The sequence below is a fragment of the Pantherophis guttatus genome, chromosome 2, assembly GCF_059756535.1.
Source record: "Pantherophis guttatus breed Tessera chromosome 2, ASM5975653v1, whole genome shotgun sequence".
In the NCBI taxonomy this organism is placed as follows: Eukaryota; Metazoa; Chordata; class Lepidosauria; order Squamata; family Colubridae; genus Pantherophis; species Pantherophis guttatus.
Genome location: NC_142064.1, coordinates 210,934,331 through 210,949,342, shown reverse-complemented (window position 1 = coordinate 210,949,342; position 15,012 = coordinate 210,934,331). Strand labels below are relative to the sequence as shown.

The 15,012-nt window shown below is 40.1% G+C and overlaps 1 protein-coding gene across 1 annotated transcript; it reads right to left on the bottom strand.

Annotated features, from left to right (window-relative positions):
• Window positions 1–4,945: 4,945 nt before the first annotated feature.
• GPR62 (G protein-coupled receptor 62) lies at window positions 4,946–8,151 on the bottom strand. The gene has a single exon (XM_034439895.2). The coding sequence runs from the start codon at window positions 6,727–6,729 to the stop codon at window positions 5,509–5,511; it is 1,221 nt and encodes a 406-aa protein (XP_034295786.1). The 5' UTR covers window positions 6,730–8,151; the 3' UTR covers window positions 4,946–5,508.
• Between the last annotated feature and the right edge of the window lie 6,861 nt (window positions 8,152–15,012).

Below are 15,012 nucleotides of genomic sequence, written 5' to 3'. Positions count from 1 at the left end.
TTTCGTTGGAGATTCTGAGATTTTGCATGCTCCAATATTGTGACTCCTGTCGGGTCCTTGTTGCACTCTAGCTTGGTTGTTTTCTTGCAGACGTTTCAGAGGTGGGTTTCATCAGGTTCTGACCAGTTCTGGAGAACCGGTAGCGGAAATTTTGAGTAGTTCGGAGAACAGGTAAATACCACCTCTGACTGGCCCCACCCCCATCTATTCTCTGCCTCCCGAGTCCCAGCTGATTGGGAGGAAATGGGGATTTTGCAATAACCTTCCCCTGGAGTGGGGAGGGAATGGAGATGTTACATAATCCTTCCCCAGCCACACCCACCAAGCCATGCCATGCTCACCAAGCCACACCCACAGAACCGGTAGTAAAAAATTTTGAATCCCACCACTGAGACGTTTCATTACCCAACTAGTTAACATCATCAGGGCTAGCTAATATCTGATGATATTTTAAATAAATAAATAAATAAATAAATAAATAAATAAATAAATAAATAAAGTTTATTGTCATTGTATGTGTATACACAGTATACCCATACAACGAAATTCACATAACACCCAGAGACCAGACCCAACTCACATGACAATCCCCAGACACACCCCCACCCACCAAAATTCCCCACCCCTAAAACCACCCAAACATCCACACAACAGACCAAGTAATGCTGTCCAACAGCTCACTGATGGTGGCCCTTTAGTTCATTGTTGAGTGCAATTATAGCTCTGGGATAAAAACTATTCAGAAAACGTGTGGTCTGAGTTTTAATTCTTCTGTATCTTCTGCCAGAAGGCAACAGTCCAAAAAGATTGTAAGCAGGATGGGAAGAGTCTCTGAGAATGTTATGCAACTTCCTCAAACAGCGAGATTCAAAGATGTCGTCCAGGGCTGGTAGCTGGAGTCCTATGATATTCTGGGCAGTTTTAATGATTCTCTGTAGAGCTTTATTATCCGCTACAGAGCTGCTCCCATACCATGCAAGAATTGTATTTCCTACTTGGGTATAGCTGCAAGAAAACCACCAAGCTCAAAGAGTACCAAGAACCCCAAGAATTACAATCCTGAGTTACAAATATTTTCCTTTATTGGTACAAATATTTTCTTCTATTGGTTGTGACTCTTGCAGTTCATCTTTTGTTATTAGTAATTGACTCATTCGTATCCTTGGATGTGCCTCAATAAAAGAGGATGCTCAAGAAAAGAGCTTTATAGAAAGAAAGCCATTTCTCTACTCTGCAAAAAACATATGCTATAATAAATCACTTTTAAAAGTACCTGTTGGATGTTTTTATTATCACGTAGCCTTTTTTCCTTTAGTTTCTTCTTTCTGACATATTCATCAGGAATTGAGAGAGAAAGTGTAGTGTTCTTAGCTCATTACTACAAAGGTAGCTACAAAATTCTCACAATTTGCCAACATTTCCTTATGTCACAGAAAGGGGAGACTAGTGAGAAATAATACATTGAAACAACATGTTGAGCTTTATTTGTTTTAAAATACCTGAGAGAAAGAGAGAATATGTATTTCCAATAAATGTACTTTCTATTACCATTCCACTCTGCCTTTCTCAAGGCTTGAATTAGAACAAGGAAGAAAAAGGACATTTGTCACTTTGCATTGTAAATAAGGCTTCAGGGAGAGAAAGAGGAAATGAGGTTTGTGGCTATCATCAAGAGACCAGCTACCCGGACCCTATAAATCCAAGGTGCTATTTCTATACTGTACAGGGAATACCCTTCCAGATAATTAAACATTAAAGGGAAGAATGGCCCACATGCTTTTGGGAGGTACCCTTCAAAGGGCATATAAAGGATTTTCTCACTGAACATTCTACTGTGGTAACTGGATCAAACTAAGAGAAGAAGAAAACATCTCTTGCAGGATTTTTTTTTACAAAAATGCCCCCAGCATCCCATTTCCATATTCTTTGTAGGTTTTCTTTATGGTAGCCCCCCCCACTTTCCCCAAGCAATTCTGTTTTGAACTGAGATAAAGCAGAAGCAGTCTCTCCATTTCCAGTCTACTCTTGAATGACTTTGGAGAAGGAAGAAACAACTTTTCTTCCTGTGCTTTCCAACACTAAAAGGCCATAAGAGAGGATTTTTCACCACTCCTGCAACTGCGGTTTGCAACCATTTTCTTATTTTGATGGAGACTACCAAAGCTCCTTTTTCAGATCCTTGGACTTCTCCAAGTACAATTCTTTTGCAGCCAACCACTGCAATCACAGTGATATTAAATAAGAGACAGAACTCTAGTGGTCCTGACAGAACACCCACTGTATATGAAGACAACCTGGGTTTATTCCCTGCCCTCTCCAGATTAAAAGAATCTGCTCTGTTAGACAAGCAGATGCCAGTAGAGTGGACACTCTAAGAAAGGGAGAGAGTCTGACCTAGTATAGACAGAATCCTGAGCCTATTTTTTAAATACAGATAGTCCTTGACTTACGGCCACAGTGGAGTCCAAAATTTCTGTTGCTAAGCAAGAGTTGTTAAATGAGTTTTGTCCCATTTTACGATCTTTCTTGCCACAGTTGTTAAGCGAATCACTGCAGTTGTTAAGTTAGTAACCCGATTGTTAAGCAAATCTGGCTTAATTGACTTGGCTTGACAGAAGGTCGGAAAAGGGGATCAATCACATGACCCCAGGACACTGCAACCGTCATAAATATAAACCATTTGCCAAGCGTCTGAATTTTGAACACGTGACCATGGGGATGCTGCAACGGTCGTAAGAGTGAAAAATGGTCATAAATCGCTTTTTTCAGTGCCGTAACTTTGAACGGTCCCTAAACGAGTGGTTGTAAGTTGAGGGCTGCCTGTATCCTCCATAGCTCTTTATATCCGTTATGCATTTCTATGACCAAGGGAGTAAAGTATTTGGGTCACAAAGAGAAGAGCAAAGAGGCAGTTCTATGATCCTTGGCCACCAAACTGGGTATGAAGGATACAAGCACAGAAAAAACTAGAAGGAATAGCAAGGTAAACCCCAGTCCTGATCTGATATATTTAGATATATTTTTGACATATTTTTCATCCTGCTTCTGAGCAGCACCAACTCTGCTGATTTGCTGTTCAAATCTACTTATAAGTACTTGGAGACATATTAACTCCTTTTATTCTCATCTAAATTCATCCCAAGAGCAGAAAAAGGACCACAGTGGAACCAGATCTGAGCCAATGATGAGCAATTGGCATGCCATCGCTGATGGATGTCCATCCCTTTAAGACATCAAAAGGTGCATCAAATAGGTCAGCACAGTTTAAACGAGTTTCAGTGATGCGCTGGAGGTTCCCATTAGAGTCACAATTCTACATTCACATCAGCATGATACTCAAAAGTCTGCTTTTGCACAGCTTACTCTTGTAATACAAAGCTCCTTCAGAGACAGAAAAATCAAAAAGAACTGCTCAAAAATCTCTCCAAGTATTTTGCTTATACTGTATTAACAAAGAATTGTTAACATACACATGATTGTTAATAATAACAAGATTTTTTAGAAGTATTATATTCTGTGCAAGCAGTGGTGGGTTCCTACCGGTTCACTCTGGATCAGGTGAACTGGTAGGTAGCGGCAGCAACGGGAGGCTCCGCCCACCCAGCCGGACAGGTCTGCGCATGAGCAGAAGCATTGCGGGAGCACGCATGCACCCACAAGCGAACCGGTAGCGGCCGAAATTGAAACTCATTACTGTGTGCAAGCTTTTATTTTAGATAAACTTCTTAACTTTTTACCACAATAGTCAGCTTACAGCTATATCTTATGCAGATTTCTTGGCATACGCCCTTGAAAAAGCGAAACTCAGTATATATAAGCAGGGACCAAATAATGCCCTGATTGAACAACTCTCCATCTTGATCTCACCACTTTTTTGTCACATCAAACCAATCAAGGGTGTATTTTCCAGTGCCGGCGCAAGGGTATTTGGTGCCCCTAGGCCACATTGAGTGATGGCTCCATTCCTACTGATGCAAAGATTTGCATTTTTAAAATGAATGGGAAGGAGCAACTCTCTTGTCTTAAACTCGTTTGAAATGCCTTTCAGCACAAAGGGAGTGCACCATCTTAACCTACTCTTATGAGCCATTTCATCAGTCCCAACTTTGTGTCTATTTTAACTGTATTTTTCCAGATTCACGAAGACAGAAATAAAGAATTAGAGCTGCTTGGCTCTCCCTTGAGTCTTATTGAGGATCCAAGGTCTACAATATGATCCCTCCCTTCCTCTCTGCCTTCCCAAGACCTTGGAAAGTGGCATTTACCACCTGACACCCATATAACTCTAAGACTAGTAATAGTTGCCTATTTGAAATAACCAATACGATAATCAAAGGGATCCAATCTTCCTTTACAGTATGAAGATTTCTGCCTCCCCTGTTCATTCATAGACTTGAGTCTAGATTAACCTGTGATCTGGAGAGGAAGTGGAAAATTTCGGATATAGAATGAAAGTTTGGATTTGATAAACTGTTTCTCAAAAGAAATGGAATTAATTCTCAAGAAATCTTTTTTCAAGGTTGCCTTATTTTACTTTTCTTCAGGATTAGTCTGAATTGGGGGGGGGAATAGAATTGACGCAGAAGTTTTGTGCAGTTTAAAAAGTTCAAGAACCACCACAGGTATAAAGTATTCTGCTTTTTATTATAAACCTCTGTATTAGAACTTTTTCCAAGTTATTATTGCACAGGAAACAGACAGTAGTTCTTATATGCTGAATGTGATTCAGAGAACATTATCTTAGTCTTCTTCTGAATTCTTCCCAAGATCTCAATGTTCTCTCTACAGCACCAAATTATGGATAATTACCACTTTACCTTTCTTCTTCTACTATGGGAGCAAGAATAGTTGTTTTATCTGTGACATTGACCATAATCATTTCCACAAGTCTGTCTTCTCCCTTTCATCATACTAAAGAAGTCAAAGCAGTTCTATCACTGGCCTGTATTTTTGGAGACTGAGCAATTCTGTTCTATAGCATTGGGGCACATATTATTTTCTTAAGGACAAAACGACTTTGCCTTAAGTATACAAACCAAGCAAGCTCTGCATTATAAAACTAAATTTGCCCATTACACTACGTGAATAGAAAGAAAGACCATCTTGGTGCTGACTTGGGGCTAATTGTATTTTAGGAAAGCACTTTGGAGGGTTTTCTGACACCCTCCCCCCCCGCACATATAATATTTTCCTGGAGTCTCTACAAGTATTGTTAAGGTGTCAGGTCTCTGCACACAGCTATCATAGTGAGTTCAGTACAATTGCTTATTAGTACAACTGATACTTCTGAGTCATCACTTACACTCTTACTAGCCACTGGAAAGAGAAAGGATGCTGACAACTCATGTAGTACATTTCCTTTTACACTTAAGAGAAAGCCATTGCTCAGCTGACAATCCTTCTCATAAGGAAAGCTTGTTGAGTATTTTCAGTGCAGAAGAAGATAAATGCAAAGCCAGAAGGAAAGAAATAGGGAAATGACAAAAAACACAACACAGCATTCTTTCTTCAATTGGTTTCTTCTGGGATTTGTCCTGGGATTCTGAATCCCAAAGTAGTTTGGTCCAAAGTGTTCCTGGGGCTGGAATTAGCATAGCTGGAATGGTTATCAAATGTGCAACTAGTCCTCTGAAGGAACTGGAGGAAATTCTCATGAATAGAGCCTTCTGGGCTGGAGATACAAAAGTCCTGGTTCAGAGGCTTACTGAGGCAGTGTTGTCCCATCTTGGCCAACTCTTCCCTGATTTGACGGTTTAGCAATCCGTAGAAGAAAGGGTTGATTGCAAAGGAAGAATATGCAAGCCAGGTCACAACTATTTCAATGGAATCAGGGACCAAAGGGGCAGAGTGGAAGGAGCAGTGGAGGTGGAAGGAGAAAAAAGGAAGCCAGCAGCAGAAAAACTGACCTACAATCAGCACCAAGGTCAGGGCTGCTTTATTCCCACCAAAAAAGCGTTCAGGAGACAGCCTTGGAGGCACATTCCTGGTAGTGATGATGGTGACTTGACTGTGGATGGACTCTGACCTTTGTCTGGGTGCAGCTGTCCAGGATGGGACAGGAATATGCTGCAAGGATGCAATGCGGGCCACTTTGTAGATGCTACCATATACTGCAAAGATAATTAAACTGGGCAATATGAAGCAGAGAAGGCTGAAGATTATGACAAAAATCTTCCTGTGGGCTCCAGGGCTCCAGTTAACAGTACATTTACTGGCACTGCTTGCACCATTGTCTTGGGGCCAGCCTACTAATGCCAGTGCAGCAACCAGCATAGACTTAATCCAAATGAACACCACCCCAGTAACGGCCAGCCCAGTTGTCATTTTAACTTCATATCTCATAGGGTGGACAATGTAGTAGTATCGTTCAATGCTGATAACAGAGATGGTGAGGATGGAAGCGCTGATGAAACAAACATTCAAGAAGATCAGTGTTTGGCACTCAGCGATGCTGTACAAAATTCTGTTGAAGCACGTGGAACTGGAGATGATCCCCAGTGGCATGATGAAAATTGCTGACAACAGATCAACCAGGCAGAGATGGCAGACAAAGATGAATTTCCTCAGGAGAGGTGTTTTGAGAATAACAACCATAACTGCTGTGTTGGCAATCAAAGCTATGACGCTCAGCATAACCATGAAGAAAACACCAATGGCCTCCTGGAACTGGGATACCCCAAAAGCATCAAGTCCATGAGTAGAGTTAATCCTAGTTCTGTTTACCATCATTCCGAGGGAGTCTATTTCTAGGCACCTGGCCTTTAACAAGAAATGCTGGGGGGATGCCTAGGTTGCATGTCAATATGGCTGTGTCCTTTTCTGGTATCTTTCGATTCCTGTGTAAGAAATTTAAAAGAAAAGCATTAACAAAATAATGAATGGGGTAGAATGAAATGAAATTTCATTGCCTTCAGTGAGATATTTTGATTGCATCCCATAAAGGCTCTAATAGGCTACAGATTGGGATGCTGTACAAACATCTTTGAAGAAGGTGATGGAAATCACTGTAGAGGTAAACAGATACAGTCTTGAAAGAGGAATTCAACAATCCTTATCTAAGCAACACCTTAACTTGGATAGACAGGAAGGGGTGAGGAAAAACCTCAAAGTTGCCCGACCTTTAGTATAAAAGCAGAGGGTGAAAAACTTTGTCTGGCTTTCAAGATTCTGTTATTATATTTTACTGGTATAATGACCAAATTCTAATATTTCACCCAGACTCTGTTTCCTAACCTAGTTAACTTGAAAGGCTGAACTACTTCTATAGTCTTGCTAAGAAAATCACACCTATCCATATGATACAAAGGCTAATTTTATACTACATATTAGGCTGAGAGTGTATAGTTTGTGATTTAGTCTGTTGTGAGAAACCAGTTCTTTGTGAGTAACTTATGTGACTTAACTATGTTAAATATGATTTATTCAGATTTTGCATTACAGCAACTTGGGTTGGATGACCTCAGACATAGAAAACAGTAAGCTCATGCTTACATAAACAGTTCTCCTTTAGGAAGTTAGCTAATGGAGGTAGTTAGAAAATATGGATTATAGATTTCTGTTAGGATCTATTATTGAAGCACTAGACTATTTGTTATTTTAATTACTACACCAGCTGTGACTTTCTCCTTCCACCTCAATGATAATTGAGGCAATTAAAATGGATCCTTTCAAACAGTTACTATGTAATAAGTCTCATGGCTGCTGAGATGTCCTATTCACTGTGTTCAATAGTTTATTCTCAGTTTACTATTCAGTTTACTATTCACTCAGTCTTCAGTTAGTTGTATATAGCTTGACATTTTGAAAACGTATGGAGAACTGTACAGCAAATGTAACTTGTGCATTTTATTTATAAGCTGTGCAAAAGTTTATCTGATTTTAAAAACAAGGTTCTAGCCTACATGACTAAATAAGAAACTAGCCTGTAGAAAATATCTAATGAATAGAATAGAATAGAACTCTTTATTGGCCAAGTGTGATTGGACACACAAGGAATTTGTCTTTGGTGCAAATGCTCTCAATGTACATAAAAAGGCAAGATACATTCATCAAGAATCATAAGGTACAACACTTAATGATAGTCATAGGGTACAAATAAGCAATCAAATCATACTAGGAAACAATCAATATAAATATAAATCGAATTTCAAAATCCATAAAAACTGATTACATATATGCGTGAAATGAACTGTCATAGCACTATAATACTGTGTGAGAGCTTTAAAAACGATGGGGAAAAGCACTTGGAAATGACAATGGCAGAAGTAGGAATGGTTTCTAAGATTCATTTTTAAAAAACCCTTTCTTTTGAAATACGAACTCCATAGTGACTCTGTGATGACCTGTGAGAGACTTACCACGCCATCTATGGCTGCCCACATCAAAATCTTGCCTTTTACAAAACCAGACACGCTACTCCACTTGAGGCAGCGTCATTGCTCATTTGGGAGTGGGGACACAACTCAGATTTTGGATGGCGATATTTGGTAGACATGTGATAAAAAAGAAGGAATGATGCATTGAGGCATGTCTGGAAATACAAACTTCAGGTATGTTTAAAAGAGTACAACCCTCCTTGTGTCCGAATAGCATGGCTCTAGAAGATAACACCCTGTGTCAGAGGGGGAGAGCTGATGTGGCTGCACCAGTCTCAAGTGGTTAGATAGGGCTGATCCCACTCCCAGTGGTCAACAGTCAGTACCCTTGGTAAAATTGCTGTATACTGTTGACTACTTGGGGGGGGTATTACATCATAACTGGAATAGTTAAGAAAGACTCCAAGCTGTCTCAGGTATGGGTGGGGTCAGAATGAATGTGGCATCATGAGGACATGGCAGAAAGACATCACTACCCAGGCAAGTCCAAGTTATAAACTGAATAAATAAATAAATGGTAAGCATGAAAAGGGAAAGGCCCATTGTCTATGAAAGTTTGTGCTTTTTATGCTAATACTTTGATCTGAACTAATTCAGTGCTTGTAATGTCAAAAAGAGATTTCCTCCTAATTTTTACAAGTTTACTCTTGAAAGGAAAGGAAGAAAAAGGAAAGAGTCTGCATTATGAAGTCATTGCTTGCACAGGGATAGATGTTCTGCCAAGAATACTGCTTGCAGTTATTCACTGCTGCTTTCATTTCCGTTAAGAGATCGGGAGGGAATTTCCTGATAAACCTTATCAAGTTCATCAGCAAGGAACAGGCCACAATGATTATTTCCAATACTGCTATCTCCTGAAAATATATTGCTAGTTAGTTGTTATGAGTTTTATCTCCTGGACTGAATATTTACTTGTTAGACTTATTCTGCTTCTCTTCCCAGAGTTCAACTAAGTGTTCATAGCAAGGTCTCATTCGATTTTTCATACAACAATCAGCCTGTTAGATAAAAGATATTGACTGTTCCCAAATCACTTAATGAGCTTAATGAGGAGAGGATTAACTTAAACCTGTGTCTTCCCAATTCCCCAATAATCTTCATTTGTTTTCCTTCTTGCAACTGTTCTCCTTTTACTATCATTTTGTTCACCAAAAGTACTACTTTTGACATTACCAAAAATTCTGTGTCCCATATTCAGAATCTCTCATCATCCTTATAGCTTTCAGTAACACTCTCAATCTTTCATCCTAATACTGATCATGCTTTTAGATTTACCTTTTTTCTTTTATCATTTGCATGGATGAAAAGACTTAAACTTTGTCACAGCCATGGGAATGTCTGTTTTTTCTTTCATTCATTTCACTTGTTAATTCATGCTCTTTACCATTTACTCCTCTTCTGTCCCAAGGCCAATCTTCCAGGCGCCATGTCAGATCATAGACATCTAGTACTTCTTCTGCCTTTGATCAATAAAGGCTTCTTCCTGACACTTTTTGGTATGATAGGGAAGGTGTTTATTGTGACAGGGAAGCTACAAGACACAGTTATATCTATTTCTCTTCTAACAGTAAGGAGTGTCAGTATCAGTTTTGGTGCATTTAAGTCAAAATAATACAAATGCGAAAAAGTCCAGTTTTATCCCAATCACGTTCAATATTATTCTAGGCAAGTTAATAGCAGTTCCCTTGCAAGACTCAACAGCAGTTTGGGCAGGTAAAATTGACTGTTCTTTCAGCACCATCCTTTCCTGTTCATCTTCTTGGTCCTTGATAATAAAGTCTCAGATTAGTTTAACAAGTGGAAAAAAAGCAGAAATCATTTTATTTTATGGTGATGTCCCGGTGCCTGGAGGCCATGCGGATCTGGATGGGGAGGAACAGACTCAGGCTCAACCCATCCAAGACCGAGTGGCTGTGGTTTCCGGCGTCCCGATATAGTCAGTTGACTATAGTCAACTGACTATTGGGAGCAAGTCGTTGGCCCCCACGGAGAGGGCTCGCAACTTGGGTGTCCTCCTGGATTCAATGCTGTCTTTAGAAGAGCATTTGACGGCTGTGGCCGGGAGGACTTTCTATCAGGTTCGCCTGATCCGGCAGTTGCGTCCCTTTCTGGATCGGGACTCCTTACGCACGGTCACTCATGCCCTCGTCACTTCCCGCCTGGACTACTGCAGTGCTCTCTACATGGGGCTCCCCTTGAGGAGCACCCGGAGGCTCCAACTGGTCCAGAATGCGGCCACGGGGGTGGTTATGGGAGCGACGTGGCGTTCCCATGGAACACCTCTCCTGCACGAGCTGCACTGGCTCCCGGTGGTCTTCCGGGTGTGCTTCAAGGTTTTGGTTACCACCTTTAGAGCGCTCCATGGCTTAGGACCTGGGTACTTACGAGACTGCTTTCTGCCACCAATAGCCTCTCACCAGCCAGTACGCTCCCATAGAGAGGGGCTCCTCAGAGTGCCGTTGGCCAAACAGTGTCGACTGGCAGCCCCCAGGGGAGAGCCTTCTCTGTGGGAGCACCTGCCATTTGGAACGAGCTCCCCCTGGAGATACGGAGAATCCCGGATTTACGCACTTTCCGCTGTGCCCTCAAGACCTTTTTATTTCAACAGGTTGGCCTGGCCTAACTTCTTCTAAATTGTTAATTTTAAATTTGTTTTAAAACAATAGGGGTGTTTTAATCTGTATGGGCCAAATTATTTAATGTGTTTTTATATGGTTTTTTAAATTTTGTATTATTTGTGTTTTATCTTTTGGCTGTTCACTGCCCTGAGTCCTCTGGGAGTAGGGCGGTATATAAATCCAAAAATAAAATAAAATAAAAAATAAAATAAATGGTGTGGACAAAGAGGTACATGAAAAATGAATAGAATTGCAAAGGATAGCACTGGAAGTTTAAAATAAGGAGCACACCAAAAATACCTTTGAAAAAGGCAGGAGCAGACCATTGTCCATACGGCTGCCAAAATCCCTTCATTGAACCATCCATCAAGTCAAGGACTCTATTCAATATTTGATTGACTTATATCCCCTGGCATTCTGACAGGCATTCACACACTGATACAACATGAGATTATTCCAGACACTTGATTCGTAGTACCAGGGTGGTCACTACCCTTGACCCTTATACCATATGTTAAACCATTACTACTATACACATCTGACTCTTCCCTCTTTTGTATGTTTGCTTTTTGACAATAAAGGGAATTGGATATTAAAGAAAGAATGGCGGAGTCCTCATTAGAACTTCTGTTCTGGAGCAACTGTTCCACATCACTTCAAAATATTATTAATCCTGAATTTTGTAGCCTATTATACCCGGTATTCTCCTTGTAATGAATTTCTTGAGAGCCTGATTGTCTCCTTACAATAGCGCTCTTGGAAGTTTTCAATTGTGACTCATTCTGGCATGGTAACAGCATGTATAAAGTGGATGTAAAGGAGTATTAAACTTTAGTCTAAGGTCTCACCACTGAAATACTCTCATTGAAATGACTCTATTAAGAAGAAAATGCCGAAGATCTAGAGGCTGGGGCTTGGAGAGGAGATATATTCATCATATTCTGAAGAGGCAATCCATGTTAAGTTTTCATTTTAAAACTTAAATCAAAAAGCAACTTGCCTTTCTAGTAGCAAATGAACTGTACTGGAAACTTTCTTCAATTATATTCACATTTTTTAAAAAAAAAATTGATTTATATGCCGCCCTTCTCCGGAGACTCAGGGCGGTTTACAATGTGCTCAGCAATAGCCTTCATCCTTTTGTATATTTTATACAAAGTCAGCTTATTGCCCCCACAACTGGGTCCTCAATTTACCTACCTTAGAAAGGATGGAAGGCTGAATCAACCTTGAGCCTTGGCGAGATTCGAACCTGCAGTAATTGCAGGCAGCTGGTCTTAATAACCAGCTTAATAACAGGGTGCCTTAGACCACTGTACTACCAAGGCTCTTTTCTTCTGAATATCTTCCTGCACTGCCTGATACTATCTACCTATCCATTTTCCTGCCTTTTCTTTGCCAATGAACAGCCATAGAATAGAATAGAATAGAATAGAATAGAATAGAATAGAATAGAATAGAATAGAATAGAATAGAATAGAATAGAATAGAATAGAATAGAATTCTTTATTGGCCAAGTGTGATTGGACACATAAATTCCTGGGTGCATATGCTCTCGGTGTACATAAAAGAAAAGATTCATGGGAGAGAGTTATAACAACTTAGAGTGAGTTCAGAAACTATGCATCTCTATCTATGGCAGCTATAAGACAAAGGTTCCCCACAAATCCAGAGATCCACAATAGCATTCATTTTAAAGCCTACCAAAAGGAAGAAAGGAAAACAACTCTTCACCAAGAATGTACAAGAGAGAAACAAACCTGTAGGTCTGAAACAAAGAATTATTTATTTTAGTTTTTTTTTAAAAAAAGATAGTTCCATAATTTTAATTTCTGTTGTTGTGAAAGTAGAATCATAGGCCTATAAGGGACTGTAGAGATCTTCTAGTTCAACCCCCTACTCAAGGCAGAACACCTTATACCATCCCAGTCAAATGGTTGCCCAGACTATTTTTGAAAATCTCCGGTGATGGAGCACCCACAACCCAAGAAGGCAAGTTATTCCATTGATTAATTGTTCCCACTATCAGAAAATTTATTATTTATAGGTTGGATTTCTCTTTTGTCGATTAGTTCTTATCCTGCCCTCTGGTGCTTTGGAAAATAAGTCAATCCCCTCTTCTCTGGGACAGCCCCTTACGTACTGGAGACTGTTATCTGTCCTCCACAATCGTTCTCTTCAATAGGGTAGACATACTTAGCTCCCTCAACCATTCATCATATGATTTAGACTCCTGACCTTTTATCATCTTTGTTCTTCTTCTCTCCACACTTTCTAGGGTCTCAGCATCTTTTTTGTATCATGGTTACTGGAACTGGATGCAGTAATCCAAGTGGGGCCTCACTACTGCAGTATAAAGCATCTTGTGATTACATTTTGTGATCTTGATGCTATCCCTCTGTTGATGCAATCGAGGACTGAATTGGCTTTTTTGGCAGCAGCAGCACATGGCTGGCTCATACTCAAGTGGTGACACCTAGATGTCTCTTCCAGTTACTACTGTTGAGCCAGGTACTGCCTATTCTGTACCTATGCATTAGGTTTTTCTGTAATGTAGATCCTTTTCATACAGTTATTCACTACAGTTGCTTAGAGTATGATTTGCCTTAAAACCTTCTTTTTAGAATGCTTGAGCAGCAGATAGACAATAGATCTGGTATATAAACATATAAGAATTATCTTCCCCCCCTTACTTTTTTTTTAAAAAACTGGACTAACCAAACCCAAGCAATTTTTCAAGCCTCTCCTAAGATGAGATGATTTTTTTGCCACCACCTTCATTTTCATAGTTCTTGACACTCCTTTCAGTTCAAACTCTTCCTTCTTTAACAGAGGTGAGTGTTCTAAATAAGACTCACTCATGCCTTATACAAAACCACATTCATAAATACATTTGTCTTTTCTGGAAGTCAATAACCTAAAACATCCTACAATTAAAATAGGAAAATGTGAAAGAGATCCCTTTTTTGTTAAAGGCCCAAAGATCCATTTGAAATAAAAATGGGATTTTCTTTTCATTTAAAAAAAAAAAAAGAAGCTTCGGATGATCCCCATTATTTCCAACTCAAGGTGCTTCCAAACTGACAGCTTCATACCAATCCAAGAGGAATTTGCAATCATTTTCTCTCATTACATATTATTTGGAAGGGGGAAGGGGGGTGGGAAGCAGCTAAGAAAATAGATCACAGGTTATCCTGGAAAACTTTGTGATCTAAGTACATTCACAGTTCTGTGAATAAGGTTGAGATCTTTCACCATAAAAGTCTAATCCGGAAAACCCAGCAATTTTCAATCTACTTCCTTCCCAGAACATCCCATGAAGAAGTGGCTTACCAAACTCCAGTCCACCATCAGATTCTTTTGTGGCCAGCAGGAACACCAGATTTAATTTCCTCCTGATCAGTGAGCTCTTCATAGCTGCCTGACATGATCTGGAGTGGTATTCAGAATTGCTGTCTCAAATGTTCATCTTCCATGGGCAGCACACTGGAGTTGCAACCAACACCTTTACGGGAGCAAGGACTGCTGTCCTACTGTTTGCAATGACCAGCTTCGTTTGTGGAATCAAGGTTCTTTCGTGCTGTAGGAGGAGCGGTTACACCTTGAAGACAGGTTGGTGAAGATGCACACCTCTGGGAAAGTGTTCCATATTCCCAATATTGATAGATTCTTTACACCTGAAACAGGGCTGGGTAGAGTGGTTGCTGCTATAACTCCTGCAGTAGCAGTTGCTGGTTGTTTCTTGACTGTGGATGGCACAGGCTGTCACATCTGGGCTCTGCGTGGCCTTTTAAAGCACTGTCTATCATTCACAGAGAGAAGTCTACTGGGTCCTAAGTACCTCCTACAGGGAAGCAAAAGTGCAGGTTGTTTGATTCTGATTTTATAAGAAGAGATGGAGTCTGAAGGCACAATTCTCAACTCTGCAGGCAAGATAAATTGGGTATGGGTGTTCCATTTAGTAAGAAATGAATGAAAAATTTGTAAATTATTGTCCTCATAGGGTGCTGGTTGTAGAA

Bases quoted from the DNA above. Each gene is read 5' to 3' on its own strand.
- GPR62 (XM_034439895.2), bottom strand. From the start codon at position 6,729: ATGATGGTAAACAGAACTAGGATTAACTCTACTCATGGACTTGATGCT.